Genomic DNA, 14,033 nt, shown 5'->3' with positions numbered 1-14,033 from the left:
CTGCAACCACCGCCTCCCGAGCTCAAGTGATCCCCCCACCTCAGCCTCGTGATTGGCTGGGATTACAGGTGTGCACCACCACGACCCATAAATTTTTGCATTTTTTGGTAGAGATGGGGTTTCACCATGTTGGCCAGGCTGGTCTCAAACTCCTGACCTCGTGATTCCCCTGCCTGGGCCTTCCAAACAATACAAAATTTAATTTAAAAGTTTGAACTTCGGCCGGGCGCAGTGGCTCATGCCTGTAATCCCAGTACTTTGGGAGGCTGAGGCGGGCATTTCACCTGAGGTCAGGAGTTTGAGACCAGCCTGGCTAACATGGCAAAACCCCGTCTCTGCTAAAAATACAAAAATTAGCTGGGCGTGGTGGCGGATGCCTGTAATCCCAGCTACTCGGGCGGCTGATGAGGCTTGAACCTGGGAGGTGGAGGTTGCAGTGAGCCGAGATCGCACCATTGCACTCCAGCCTGGGTGACAAGTGTGAAACTGTGTCTCAAAAATAAATAAATAAATAAAAATAAAAATTTGAACTTATAATTTCTGTGTACATTTCTATTTTCTTATGAGAAATTGCTGAAAATGGACTTATTCTGCCAAACGGGTACAAGCTTTATGAAGGCTCTTGATACGTACTGCCAAATTGCTTTCTGGAAAGGTTCTTTCATTTTATGCTCCCACAAGCAGTATGTTAGAGTGTCCATTTTACCCTATTCTCACTAGCACTGGATTTTATTATTTATATTCTTATTTTGATAGGCATAAAATATGCTATTATTTTACTAGTATTACACTGAATTATTGGTGACTAGGAAAAATATTAAATATAGGTTTTATGGTATTTATTAGTTTTTGCCCTGTTTCCTTTTTGTTTGTTTTTTGTTTTTGTTTTATGTACAGTCGACTCGTGAACAATACAGTTTTGAACTGCATGGGCCCACTTAATAATGAGGGTTTTTTTTTTCCAATAAATACAGTATCAGTGTGTTCCTCATCTGCAACCAAACGCGGATCCAAAATACAGTCGTCCCTAAGTATCCTTGGGGGATTGGTTTCAGGGATTGCCCTTGAATACCAAACCCCATGCATTCTCAAGTCCTGCAGTGGCCCTGTGGAACCCATGGATATGAAGTCATCCCTCTGTATCCATCTCCAGGAGTTTCATATTTTGTGAATACCGTATTTTTGATCTAGGTTTAGTTGTGGTTGCAGAACCTGTTGATACGGAGGGCCAACTGTATTTATTGAAACAAATCCATGTACAAGTGGACACACGCAGTTCTAACCTGAGTTGTTCAAGGTTCAAATGTACAGTATTCACAAGATGCAAAACCTGTGTACATGAGGGGCAACTTTTCTTATCCGTGGGTTCTGCAGGGCTGCTGAATGACTTGAGTATGGGTGGATTTTGGTGTCTGCCTGTAATGCTTACCACGATCAAATGAACATATTCATCACCACACATAGTTACCATTGTGTGTGCATGTGTGTGTGTGGTGAGGACACTTAAGATTACTCTCTTAGCAAATTTCAAGTAACTTTTGACTATTATTTTCTTGATGAAGTATTTGTATTTTCCTATTGATTTCTAAGAACTTTTCATATAGTCAGGTACAACTTTACATAGATTGCCATTGTTTTTTTTTCTTTAGTCTTCTTTATGGTAATTTTAATATACACAAAATATTTTTTAAATTTTTAATTTTTTGTTGATATATAGTAGGTATATATATTTATGGTGTACATGAGAAGTTTTGATACAGGCATGCAATGTGTAATAATCACATCATTGATCACCAAGGAAATGCAAATCAAAACCACAAAATACTTTTTTAAAGTTTATGGAGTCAAATCTATTTTTCCTTGTCATCTGTTTTCTTCCAGTACTTTTATGCTTAGAAAGTCCTTCTGCATATAGAGGACAAATAAACATTTATTCTTTATAGTTATTTTATGGATTCACTTTGTTTTTACATTTAGTTCTTTAATTCATCTGGAATTTACTATGACAAGTAGTATGAAGACAAAAAAATCGATCCTTATTTTGCACCAAATAGCCAATTGTCACGTAATTGTTTATGGAATAATACTTCCTTTTACCTCTGATTTTGTAATGCTGAGTTTATTAGACAACAAAATCTTATATATTCTAAGATCTGTTTCTGGGCTCTTTCCTTTCCATTGAGCTATGCCATACCATTTTAAATATTGTAGTTTTACATTTTTCCTTGGCTATTTTGACCTGTTTATTCTTCTTGAACTTAGTAGGCCCACCGATTAAGATTTTATTTGGAAAAGCAGTGTCTCTGCTTTTAATGAGCTGAGTGAGGCAGATCACTTAACCTCTCCATGCCTTTTTTTCTTCATCTGTAAAGTAGGGAAAAGAGTATCTCCTTTTGCCCAAGTTCCAGGGAAATTGTGAGGATCAAATGAGATGGTTATGAAAACATTTTGAAAAAGTAAAAAAAAAAACCCTGTATTTTTTACAACTGAAATAGACAATGATCCTGGAGGTCTTTGAATTAGGTATTATAGGGATGGTGGGGTTGATTTTTGTTCTGGAGGCTTTTGGCTTTGGACTCTCTCTTTCTCCCACAGAGCGCTTCGACCATCACTGCCCCTGGGTGGGGAATTGTGTTGGAAAGAGGAACTACCGCTACTTCTACCTCTTCATCCTTTCTCTCTCCCTCCTCACAATCTATGTCTTCGCCTTCAACATCGTCTATGTGGCCCTCAGTGAGTATACAGGGCAGTGTCCGTTGTTGGAGTGGGGCAGGGTGGGGGAAGAGTTAAGGGCAGCTTAGAGGGTGGTTGGGTTTCCTGGTGGTACCACTGTGAAAGGTACTTTAGGACAGGTTAGAAATGAGCACAGTTATCTGCTCTTGAGCAGGGTTGCAAACCTCAGTGCACATCAATGAGTATTAATCAGTGTGTTGGCCTTCTCTTTGGCCAACTGCTGGGCACTGGGGCCATAATTACTGGTCTGTATCCAGAGTACTGGGGCATTTCTGAGGTAATCCCAAAGGTTGGGGATGTATTTTGTCTCGGAGCATCCTCTCTTCTTCTGCCTTGTAAAACTTGCCTTGTGCTGAGGGGTAGAAAAGGGTAAGGGTTTTGCCTGAGAAACGTCTTTTGGTAGCTCACGGTCTAGTTTGGGAGATAGAAAGCACACCCACATGTGTGCATGTGCACAAACATACACACACACCCACACACACACACACACACGCCAATCTAAGAGCAGATGTGATGTGGAGTTAAGGGAGTGGTCTTAAGACAGCTTTCTGGAAAGAGAAGAGTTCTGAGCTGGATTTTGAACAAGGGAGGGACATGTATTGGCAAGGAGAGAGGATTTTTCTTGGGTATTTCTGATTTCTTTTATCTGTTAATATCCCCCTAACATGTCCATAGTTGGGGGCTAGGGAAAAGGGAAGGGAGCCTGCTGTTCTTCTGCCCGCCTGTCTAGTCCAGGGCCTGGTCCTGCACTGGAAATGTGAACTCTTTAGTCATGAGACTACCAGCTAGGAGATGAGGCTCTTCACCCTTGCCCGAGTGAGAGCTTAGCTCTTGCCAGTGTGTAACATGGGAGAGGGAGGGAAGGAAGTGAGTAGGCACTAGGATAGTGTGTAGTTTTGACTGAAGTCACTAATTTTTCTCTCTACTCTTCCATCCAATTTCACAGAATCTTTGAAAATTGGCTTCTTGGAGACGTTGAAAGAAACTCCTGGAACATATCCTCCCCTGGCAGTATGTCCCTGTGAAGCCTTCTTAAGCTACTTTCCAGCATGCTTTTTCCCCACAGTTCTCCCACTATCTAGTTTTTCAGACATCAGAGAGTCTAAAATAATTTAAAAAAATATAGTCTTAGTGGTAGCAACCAGAATGGAAGATGACCAGGACTAAAAGGGAGGTCTTTCCTTCACCGCCTGCTCAGGACAGTGGCTGCATTTCTGCAAAGGGGGTTCAGATGAGATTTCTATAAATCACATCCTCTTTCTTTTCCCCCACCAGTTCTTCATTTATGAATTTTCCTTTTTTGAGACAGAGTCTTGTACTGTCGCCCCAGCTCGCCTCCCGGGTTCAAATGATTCTCCTGCCTCAGCCTCCTGAGTAGCTGGGACTACAGATGCCCGCCAGCATGCCCAGCTAATTTTTTGTATTCTTAATAGAGACGGGGGTTTCACCATGTTGGCCAGGCTGTTCTCGAACTCCTGACCTCGTGATCCGCCCACCTTGGCCTCCCAAAGTGCCGGGATTACATGAATTTTGTTTTTTGACAGAATTTCCATAGGCAGTGATGGCCAACATTGTTTAGCTTTGGCCCCTCCCACGCATCCCCTTCCAAGAGCCAATGATGAGTAAATAGGCACACCCTTAAATACCCTAGATACGCTAGAAATTCTTTCATAAGGGATCTATCCAGTAAGTTCAGAATTCATCTATTGTTATATATGGAAACATGGCTTTTTGTGATATACGGTCCAGGAGGTAGAGATGGTATGACCGGTGCTCTGAATATGGGCGGAGGCATCAAGTCTCCTGATGTTGAGTTCTTCAATACTCCTTAACCACACCTTACTGTTCTAGAAGTCCTCATTTGCTTCTTTACACTCTGGTCCGTCGTGGGACTGACTGGATTTCATACTTTCCTCGTGGCTCTCAACCAGACAACCAATGAAGACGTGAGTCAACTTTCTCTTCTCCTCACCACATATTCTTCTTCCCAAAGCCTATCCTCTTGCTACCTGCTAGAGAACTACCGAGTCTCCAGGGCCTGGGAGGTTGAGGCAGGCAGAAACGTGGTGTGCGAGATTGTTAAGTCAGATGTGTGGAAGAGAAAGGAGAGGGCTTTGTTGAATGCTTGTGGAGCATTAGGAAGAAGAGGTTGAAAAGTTGGGTGGGTATACAGCCTTTAACTGTTCACAGGTCCTTAAAGGCTAGCTGGTGCCTCTGTTTGGCATGGAGAGGGACAGTTGCACTGGATGAATCCTTGCTATATAAAAAGTTACCAATTAGGCTGGGTGTGGTGGCTCACGCCTGTAATCCCAGCACTTTGGGAGGCTGAGGTGGGCGGATCACCTGAAGTCAAGAGTTCAAGACCAGCCTGGCCAACATGGCAAAACCCTGTCTCTACTAAAAATACAAAAATTAGCCGGATGTGGTAGTGTGCACCTGTAGTCCCAGCTACTCGGGAGGCTGAGGCAGGAGAATCACTTGAACCCGGGAGGTGGAGGTTGCAGCGAGCAAAGATCATGCCACTGCACTCCAGCCTGGACAACAGAATGAGACTCTGTCTGAAAAAAAAAAAAAGTTAGCAATTAATCTACATTCACTGTAGAAAATCAGAAAATACAGATGAGCAAAAAGAAAAAGTAAGTTCCTCTTACTTTACTTCTTAGACATCACCTTTGTTAGTAGTATGATTTATATATTCTAGACTTGTCTAGACTTTTTTCCATGTTTATTTATGTGTTTATATTATGTACTTTTAAATAAAAATAGTATATATCATTCAGTTATCTGCTTTTTTCACTCTATTGTGAGTATTTTTCATGGCTGTGTATGTATTTCTTTTTTGTTGTGATAAAATATACATAATATAAAGTGTGCTATATTAAATGTCTTTCAACCCTGGCGATCAATGGGGTGACAGATGTTGCAGCCAGATCGCCCTCACATCCTAAATGTACAGTTCAGTGGCATCACATTGTTGTGCAACCATTGCCACCATCCATTTCCAGAACTTTTTTGTTATCCCATGCTGCATGTGTTTCTTCAACATTATTATTATTATTTTTCTTTTTTGTGTGGTTTTAAATTTTATTATTATTATTTGTTCATTTTAACATTATTTTTAATGTCAGCCTTGGTTTTTATCTTGCAGATCAAAGGATCATGGACAGGGAAGAATCGCGTCCAGAATCCCTATAGCCATGGCAATATTGTGAAGAACTGCTGTGAAGTGCTGTGTGGCCCCTTGCCCCCCAGGTGCTCAGGGCACTTAAAAGTCCTGGGACTGTTGGGATGAGCAGCTCAACCTGATCCTGTTACCTTGTCTGATGTGTTTTTCTGAGTGTGGCCTCTTGGTGTCAAATAGGTCTTTCCAGGGCTTGCCAGTTGGTACCATGTCTACATGGACCATAGACCATGGGCTGGTTGTTTTGGAGGGATGATCTTTCATTCTTAATTTCATTTGTTTGTTCCCTGGTTAACGTGACATTTCCTGGTTTGTGGAAGAAAAAGTGAATGGGAGATAAGAGGCATGTGCTGTGTTCAGGCTAGATTGCCAAAGGACAGGTTTATATTTTCCAGTCTATGCAGCAAAATTCCGTAGGCCAGGTGGGTGGAGGGGTGAATGCCCAGTTCTTTGTTAACTCTCTTATCTCCTTCAGTGTGCTGGATCGAAGGGGTATTTTGCCACTGGAGGAAAGTGGAAGTCGACCTCCCAGTACTCAAGAGACCAGTAGCAGCCTCTTGCCACAGAGCCCAGTAAGTGTTCCTGACTTAAGCCTGGGTCGATATAGAGAGGGCAGAGGCTAATTTACAGCTTGGAAATATAATTAGGCAATATTGTATTCTAATCACCCCAGCTTCCCTGCCTCTACACCTGCCCTGATGTTGCCTTCAGATCTTTGTGTCCTTGATGTAGATTAAGATTTAGTCATTTCTTTGGTGTATATTGAGTGACTCTGTGCCAGCCACTGTACTAGCTGCCAGGGATATACCAATGAATGAGGCAAACGATGTCCCTGCTCTCAAGGAGCTCATTGTCTAGTGGGGGCAAGAAACAAGTAAACAGGCCATTGCTCAACGTTGTGAAAAGTGCCTTGATGAGGAAAGCATAAAATGCTATAGGGGCAAAGACAGAGGTCAGGGGATTGTATTAGAGTTAGTGATGTGGTTACCGTGGTAGAAGGGGGCTTCCTAACTGGAATATGCAAAAGTTGTGGAAACTCTCCCAGCTGTCCTATTTAAGATATATAAAGTATATCTTTAAAGTATATAAAGTACTTTCCTAAAAAAAAAATATTATTTGAGCTTTTTTTTTTTTGAGATGGAGTTTTGCTCTGTCACCCAGGCTGGAGTGCAGTGGTGTGATCTCGGCTCATTGCAACTCCACCTCCCAGGTTCAAGCAATTCTCTGCCTCAGCCTCCGAGTAGCTGGGATTACAGGCGCCCGCCACCATGCCTGGCTAATTTTTGTATTTTCAGTAAAGACAGGGTTTCACCATCCTGGCCAGGATGGTCTCCATCTCCTGACCTCGTGATCCTCCCGCCTCAGCCTCCCAAAGTGTTGGGATTACAGGCGTGAGCCACCGTGCCCAGCTGAGCTTTCTTTTTTTAATAAGAACTTTATTGAGATATGATTCACATACCATAGGTCCCAATTTTTTTTTTTTTTTTTTTTGGAGACTGAGTCTCGCTCTGTCACCCAGGCTGGAGTGCAGTGGTGCAATCTCAGCTCACTACAACCTCCGCCTCCTGGGTTCTCCTGCCTCAGCCTCCTGAGTAGCTGGGATTACAGGCATGCGCCACCACGCCCAGCTAATTTTGTATTTTTTAGTAGAGACGGGGTTTCTCCATGTTGGTCAGGCTGGTCTCAAACTTCTGACCTCAGATGATCTGCCCACCTCAGCCTTCCAAAGTGGAGGATTACAGGCGTGAGCCACCGCGCCCAGCTGATCCCTATTTAAAATGTATGATTCACTGGTCTAGAATATTCACAGAGTTGTACAATCATTATAACAATCAATTTTAGAGCATTTTCATTACCCTTCCACCCTAAGAAACCCTGTACCCATTAGCAGTCACTCTCCCTTTCCCCTCAACTTCCCCAGCCACACCCCTAGGCAACCACTAATCTACTTCCTTTTAGTACAGATTTCTCTCTTCTGGGTATTTCATGTAAATGAAATCATACAATATGTGGTCTTTTGTGACTGGCTTCTTTTACTTAGCATGTTTTCGAGGTTTGTCCATGTTGTACTATGTAGCAGTACTTTGTTCCTTTATATGGCCAAATGATATTCCATTATATGGATATACCACATTTCATTTATCCATTCATCAGTTGATGGACATTTGGATTGTTTCCACCTTTTGATTATTATGAGTGATGCTGCTATGAACATTTGTGCACCAATTTTTGCATGGCCATATATTTTCATTTCTCTTGGCTATATACCTGGGAGTAAAATAGCTAGGTCATATGGTAGCTCTATGTTTAACCTTTAAGGTACTGCTGAACTGTTTTCCAAAGTGGCTGCACCATTTTATACCCCCACTAGCAGTGGCTGAGGGTTCCAGTTTCTCTACATCCTCTGCAACACTTATTATCTGACATTTTGATTCTAGCCATCTTAGTGAATGTGAAGTGGTATCTCATTGTGGTTTTGATTTGCATTTCCCTGATGACTAATGATGTCGAATATCTTTTCATGTGCTTATCGGCCATTTTTATGTGCTCATTGGAGAAGTGTCTGTTCAGAGCTTTTGTCTATTTTTTAATTGGATTGTTTGTCTTTTTTATTGTTGAGTTGTAAGAGTTCTTTATGTAATCTGTATGCAGGTCTCTTACCAGATATACAATTTGCAAATATTTTCTCCTATTCCGTGGGTTATCTTTTAATTTTCTTGATAGTGTCCTTTGGAGCACAAAATTTTTAAATTTTGATGTAGTCCAGTTTGTCTATTTTTTTCTTTTGTAGTTTGTACTTTTTGGTGTCATATCTGAGAAACTGTTGCCTAATCCAAAGTCATGAAGATTTATGCCCTTGTTTTCTTGTAAGAGCTGTACAGTTTTAGCTCTTACATTTAGGTTTTTGATCCATTTTGAGTTAATTTTTATATATGGTGTGAGGTAGAGGGTCCACATTCTTTCTTTTGCCTGTAGCTATCCAGTTGTCTCTGCACCATTTGTTGAAAAGACTATTCTTCTCCCATAGACTTGTCTTGGCACCCTTGTTGAAAATCTATAAATGTGAGAGTTCATTTCTGGACTTTCAGTTCTATTGTATTGCTCAATATGTTTGTTCTTATGCTAGTACCACGCTGTCTTGATTACTTTAGCATTGTAGTAAGTTTTGAAATCAGGAAATGTGAGTCCTCCAACTTTATACTTCTTTTTCATGATTGTTTTGGCTCTTCTGGGTGCCTTAAATTTCCATATGAATCTTAGGATCAACTTGTCATTTATGAAAAGAAGCCAGCTGGAATTTTGATGGGGATTTCATTGAATCTATAGATCAATTTGGGGAAATATTGCCATCCTAACAAGATTAAATATTCTGAGCCATTTACATGGACTGTATTTTCACATATTTAGGTATGATTTGATTTCTTTCAACAACATTTTGTAGTTTTCAGAGTATAAGTTTTACACTTTTGTTACATTTATTCATAAATATTTGATTATTTTTCATGTTATTGTAAGTGAAATTGTTTTACTAATTTCATTTTTGGATTTTTCACTTGGAGTGTATTGAAAGACAATTGATTTTTATATGTGGATCTTATACCCTAAAACCTTGCCAAGCTTGTTCATTAGTTCTTTTTTGTTTGTTTTTGTTTTTATTTTATGAGATGGAGTTTCGCTCTGTTGCCCAGGCTGGAGTGCGGCAGCGCCATCTTGGCTCACTGCAAGCTCCACCTCCTGGGTTCAAGTGATTCTTCTGCCTCAGCCTCCCAAGTAGCTGGGATTACAGGTGCCCACCACCACACTGGCTAATTTTTGTGTTTTTAGTAGAGACCGGGTTTTGCCATGTTGGCCAGGCTGGTCTCAAACTCCTGACCTCAAGTGATCTACCCTCCTCGGCCTCCCAAAGTGCTGGAATTATAGGCATGAGCCACCGTGCTCGGCCCTTGTTCATTAGTTCTAATAGATTTTTAGTAGTCTGAACTTTGTTTTAAAATACAATCATACTTTTAAGTGAATGCTTTTTATAAGGTAGATAATTGTTCTCTACTTTGCCTTTCCTAAATTTTGAATTTCCTTTTAAAGTACAGCAACCCGTGTTTATATATTATTGTTGTCATTTTTAATATTATTTTTTAAATGAGTCTGGACTCAAATTGTAACAATCTAGGTTAGTTATTCTTGGTTCAAAGTGGAGAAGGGTGGTATTTTAGAATCACTTGGGGACATTTTCAAACCACATATGACCAGCTGAAAATTTGGACACTTGGCCTTCTTTGGTTCAGAATCACTATTCTAGTGAGCTATGTGTTCGGGCAGAAACACGATTGAGGACCATTGGGTCAGGCCTTGTTACATAAGTATGTTATGACACTTGTTCTGAAGTGGGGAGGACCTGTGTAATTATTTGTGATTCCTATTATTATGACTATTAATAATAATAGAAAAATCTGTCCCCAACCAACAGTTAAGGATCAAACTCAAATAAACTTCAGTTGTGTTCTGCCGAGAAGACGATAGCTTGATGTTGGTTCTGAGTTTGGTGTCGGTGGCTGCATATCTGTAGCATCAGTGTGATCAGGGGGCTGAGAGGAAGAGTTCAGTGTCTAAGGTTTATCTGCATTTGGATTTTGAGGGACAGCTTTGTGTTGAATCTCATATCTTTTCCTTCTCAGGCCCCCACAGAACACCTGAACTCAAATGAGATGCCGGAGGACAGCAGCACTCCCGAAGAGATGCCACCTCCAGAGCCCCCAGAGCCACCACAGGAGGCAGCTGAAGCTGAGAAGTAGCCTATCTATGGAAGAGACTTTTGTTTGTGTTTAATTAGGGCTATGAGAGATTTCAGGTGAGAAGATAAACCTGAGACAGAGAGCAAGTAAGCTGTCCCTTTTAACTGTTTTTCTTTGGTCTTTAGTCACCCAGTTGCACACTGGCATTTTCTTGCTGCAAGCTTTTTTAAATTTCTGAACTCAAGGCAGTGGCAGAAGATGTCAGTCACCTCTGATAACTGGACAAATGAGTCTCTTGGGCCCTGGCACTGGTTCTCCATGGCCTCAGCCACAGGGTCCCCTTGGACCCCCTCTCTTCCCTCCAGATCCCAGCCCTCCTGCTTGGGGTCACTGGTCTCATTCTGGGGCTAAAAGTTTTTGAGACTGGCTCAAATCCTCCCAAGCTGCTGCACGTCCCGAGTCCAGAGGCAGTCACAGAGACCTCTGGCCAGGGGATCCTAACTGGGTTCTTGGGGTCTTCAGGACTGAAGAGGAGGGAGAGTGGGGTCAGAAGATTCTCCTGGCCACCAAGTGCCAGCATTGCCCACAAATCCTTTTAGGAATGGGACAGGTACCTTCCACTTGTTGTATTTATTAGTGTAGCTTCTCCTTTGTCTCCCATCCACTCTGACACCTAAGCCCCACTCTTTTCCCATTAGATATATGTAAGTAGTTGTAGTAGAGATAATAATTGACATTTCTCGTAGACTACCCAGAAACTTTAATACCTGTGCCATTCTCAATAAGAATTTATGAGATGCCAACGGCATAGCCCTTCACACTCTCTGTCTCATCTCTCCTCCTTTCTCATTAGGCCCTTTTAATTTGTTTTTCCTTTTGACTCCTGCTCCCATTAGAAGCAGGAATGGCAGTAATAAAAGTCTGCACTTTGGTCATTTCTTTTCCTCAGAGGAAGCCTGAGTGCTCACTTAAACACTATCCCCTCAGACTCCCTGTGTGAGGCCTGCAGAGGCCCCGAATGCACAAATGGGAAACCAAGGCACAGAGAGGCTCTCCTCTCCTCTCCTCTCCCCCGATGTACCCTCAAAAAAAAAATGCTAACCAGTTCTTCCATTAAGCCTCGGCTGAGTGAGGGAAAGCCCAGCACTGCTGCCCTCTCGGGTAACTCACCCTAAGGCCTCGGCCCACCTCTGGCTATGGTAACCACACTGGGGGCTTCCTCCAAGCCCCACTCTTCCAGCACTTCCACCGGCAGAGTCCCAGAGCCACTTCACCCTGGGGGTAGGCTGTGGCCCCCAGTCAGCTCTGCTCAGGACCTGCTCTATTTCAGGGAAGAAGATTTATGTATTATATGTGGCTATATTTCCTAGAGCACCTGTGTTTTCCTCTTTCTAAGCCAGGGTCCTGTCTGGATGACTTATGCGGTGGGGGAGTGTAAACCAGAACTTTTCATCTATTCGAAGGCGATTAAACTGTGTCTAATGCAAACTTCCTGCCTCCTCCTTCCCCCTTCCATTTCAAGAATATGTTTGTGTGTAGGGTGGGGGTGGGGGTTGGGAGGGGTTGCTTGTTACTCCCCAAACTTCCATTAACCAGGGCACCCTTGGGTTGGAGAGGTAGTTCCAAACTCTCCATTGATCTATACTACATTCTGGGCTGAAGGTTTTCTTATTCTGGACTATGAAGAAAGGACTTTCAAGGAGATATAGTGTGAACAGGATCGGGAAGGTAGAGGGATTATATTTACTTAAGAGAACAAGCTCTATATTAGGATATTGTTTTGAAGCAGATGGATGCTGTTAATTGCTAATAAGTCTTAGTTATTAACGCAGGCTCATCAGGGCCCCCCCTTGGAAATATTGGATCAGTGGTCTTTTACAAGTGATGGTATATATTTCTTTCTAGGTGGTGTATAATCAAGACTCCCTATCAATTCCCATCTCATACTTCCCAGTTAATTGGAATTAATGAAATTTGGCTGCTCCGAGACCTTTTTCCATGTCTTCCTATTTTCCTTGTAACAGGATTTAAGTTGAGCATTCTTGAGAGAGAGAGAGAGAGAGAGAGAGAGATTGGAAGAGAGATGGGGAGAGACTGACTCAGATCCCTCTCCTGTCTGCTTCTTTTTCTGGTTCTCTCAGTTTTTTTTCTTGAAGTTATAAAGCCAAACCTGGAGAAGTTGTTAGGTTTTCCCAGGTAACTTGGCACTCATATGAACTCCATTTTAATAAGTACTCAGCCCATCTCCTCTCCTGGGCTCAGATGGCTCTCTCTCCTCCCTCACCTTACCTCAAGTGTTCTCCTGAGGACCCTTAGGTCAGACAGAGAAGCTTTCTCTTTCTGATGGGAAGGGTCAAAGTGGAAATCTCTTATCTCTAGTGTGAAATGATTTTTTTTAAGTTTCTGCTTTTTCATACTCCCTGCCCTCTTTCTTTTCCTTAATAAATCTTCCGTGTTTAAGATGTTGGCCTGAAGATCTGTCCCATTCATACCATGCACCAGCTGGGACTGTCCCTATCTGATCAGAGGGGAGATTAAAGAATCAATGTTCCCAGGGGAAAAGGGCCTTAAATTGTTTGGTCTTTTCAATGGCTGACACTGTCTCCAACTCTCCCCTTCCTCCTTCTTCCTCAAGCTTCCTATGCACCCTACTTTCCCAGGCCAGGATGGTTGGCACTGATCCCAAACCTCTGGGGGCAGGTGGAAATTGGCTGTGGTGAGCCATTTCTTCATGTCCATTCAGCTCTGAGGCCTTCCTGGCCCTAGCTGAGATCATCATCTCCTCCTTTGCTTTTACCCCAGGAGTGAGGTTGGGTTAGAGGTGGATTCTGATTCTGTAGCAGCTAAATTCCATTCTCCCTGTCCTGACCATCCTGCCTTTACCCATAAAGCACCCGTTCCTACTGACCAAATCTCTTTACTTTGTTGGAGAAAAAAAGTATTTTGTTTTTAAATCTATTTTCTAACTTAAATGCAATTTAATATGTAAATCTCTGCACTTTTGTGTGAGCCTACAAATGTGTATGTGTTGGGGGTTTTTCACTCTCTGGTATTTCTTAATAAAGAAATCTTTCTTTTGGGGGGAAGCCAATTAATGAAGGAGCCTTGAATGGTTTTAGAAATACAGGGCTGTCTGTTTCTTTGTGCTTCTGCCTCATTTCTTTACTTGTGCCTAGTGTGAGTGATTGGCCTCCCTCCCCCACCTTTTGACCCCCTTCCTCTGAGAGGGCCCTCAACTTAGTGGGGCAGAGAGAAGGACCTGTCCTGTATCTGGTACCCCTCTGGGACCACTTGGATTGGCTCTAGTAGTAACCTAGCAACCCAGCCCCCTCCCCTCTCCCCATGGCCTGGCCCTGTTAGTCCTTTTCTTCCAGCTCAGTTCATTTTAT

At 42.4% G+C, this 14,033-nt stretch overlaps 1 protein-coding gene across 2 annotated transcripts in view; it reads left to right on the top strand.

Moving 5' to 3' along the window:
• ZDHHC9 (zDHHC palmitoyltransferase 9) overlaps positions 1-12,132 on the top strand; it is a 38,713-nt gene extending 26,581 nt beyond the window's left edge. Inside the window, exons 6-11 of one of the 2 annotated variants that reach the window (XM_031005759.2) lie at positions 2,596-2,733; positions 3,680-3,728; positions 4,577-4,679; positions 5,882-5,985; positions 6,390-6,486; positions 10,588-12,132. In XM_031005759.2, coding sequence (XP_030861619.1) covers positions 2,596-2,733; positions 3,680-3,728; positions 4,577-4,679; positions 5,882-5,985; positions 6,390-6,486; positions 10,588-10,704 — 608 coding nt within the window. In that variant the 3' untranslated portion in view covers positions 10,705-12,132. Of the gene's footprint in view, positions 1-2,595; positions 2,734-3,679; positions 3,745-4,576; positions 4,680-5,881; positions 5,986-6,389; positions 6,487-10,587 lie in introns of both variants that reach the window. The other variant, XM_055376245.2, reaches the window with a different exon arrangement.
• The last annotated feature ends 1,901 nt before the right edge of the window (positions 12,133-14,033 follow it).

The sequence above is a fragment of the Gorilla gorilla genome, chromosome X, assembly GCF_029281585.2.
Source record: "Gorilla gorilla gorilla isolate KB3781 chromosome X, NHGRI_mGorGor1-v2.1_pri, whole genome shotgun sequence".
Lineage (NCBI taxonomy): Eukaryota > Metazoa > Chordata > Mammalia > Primates > Hominidae > Gorilla > Gorilla gorilla.
This window is presented reverse-complemented; position numbering and strand designations above follow the sequence as displayed.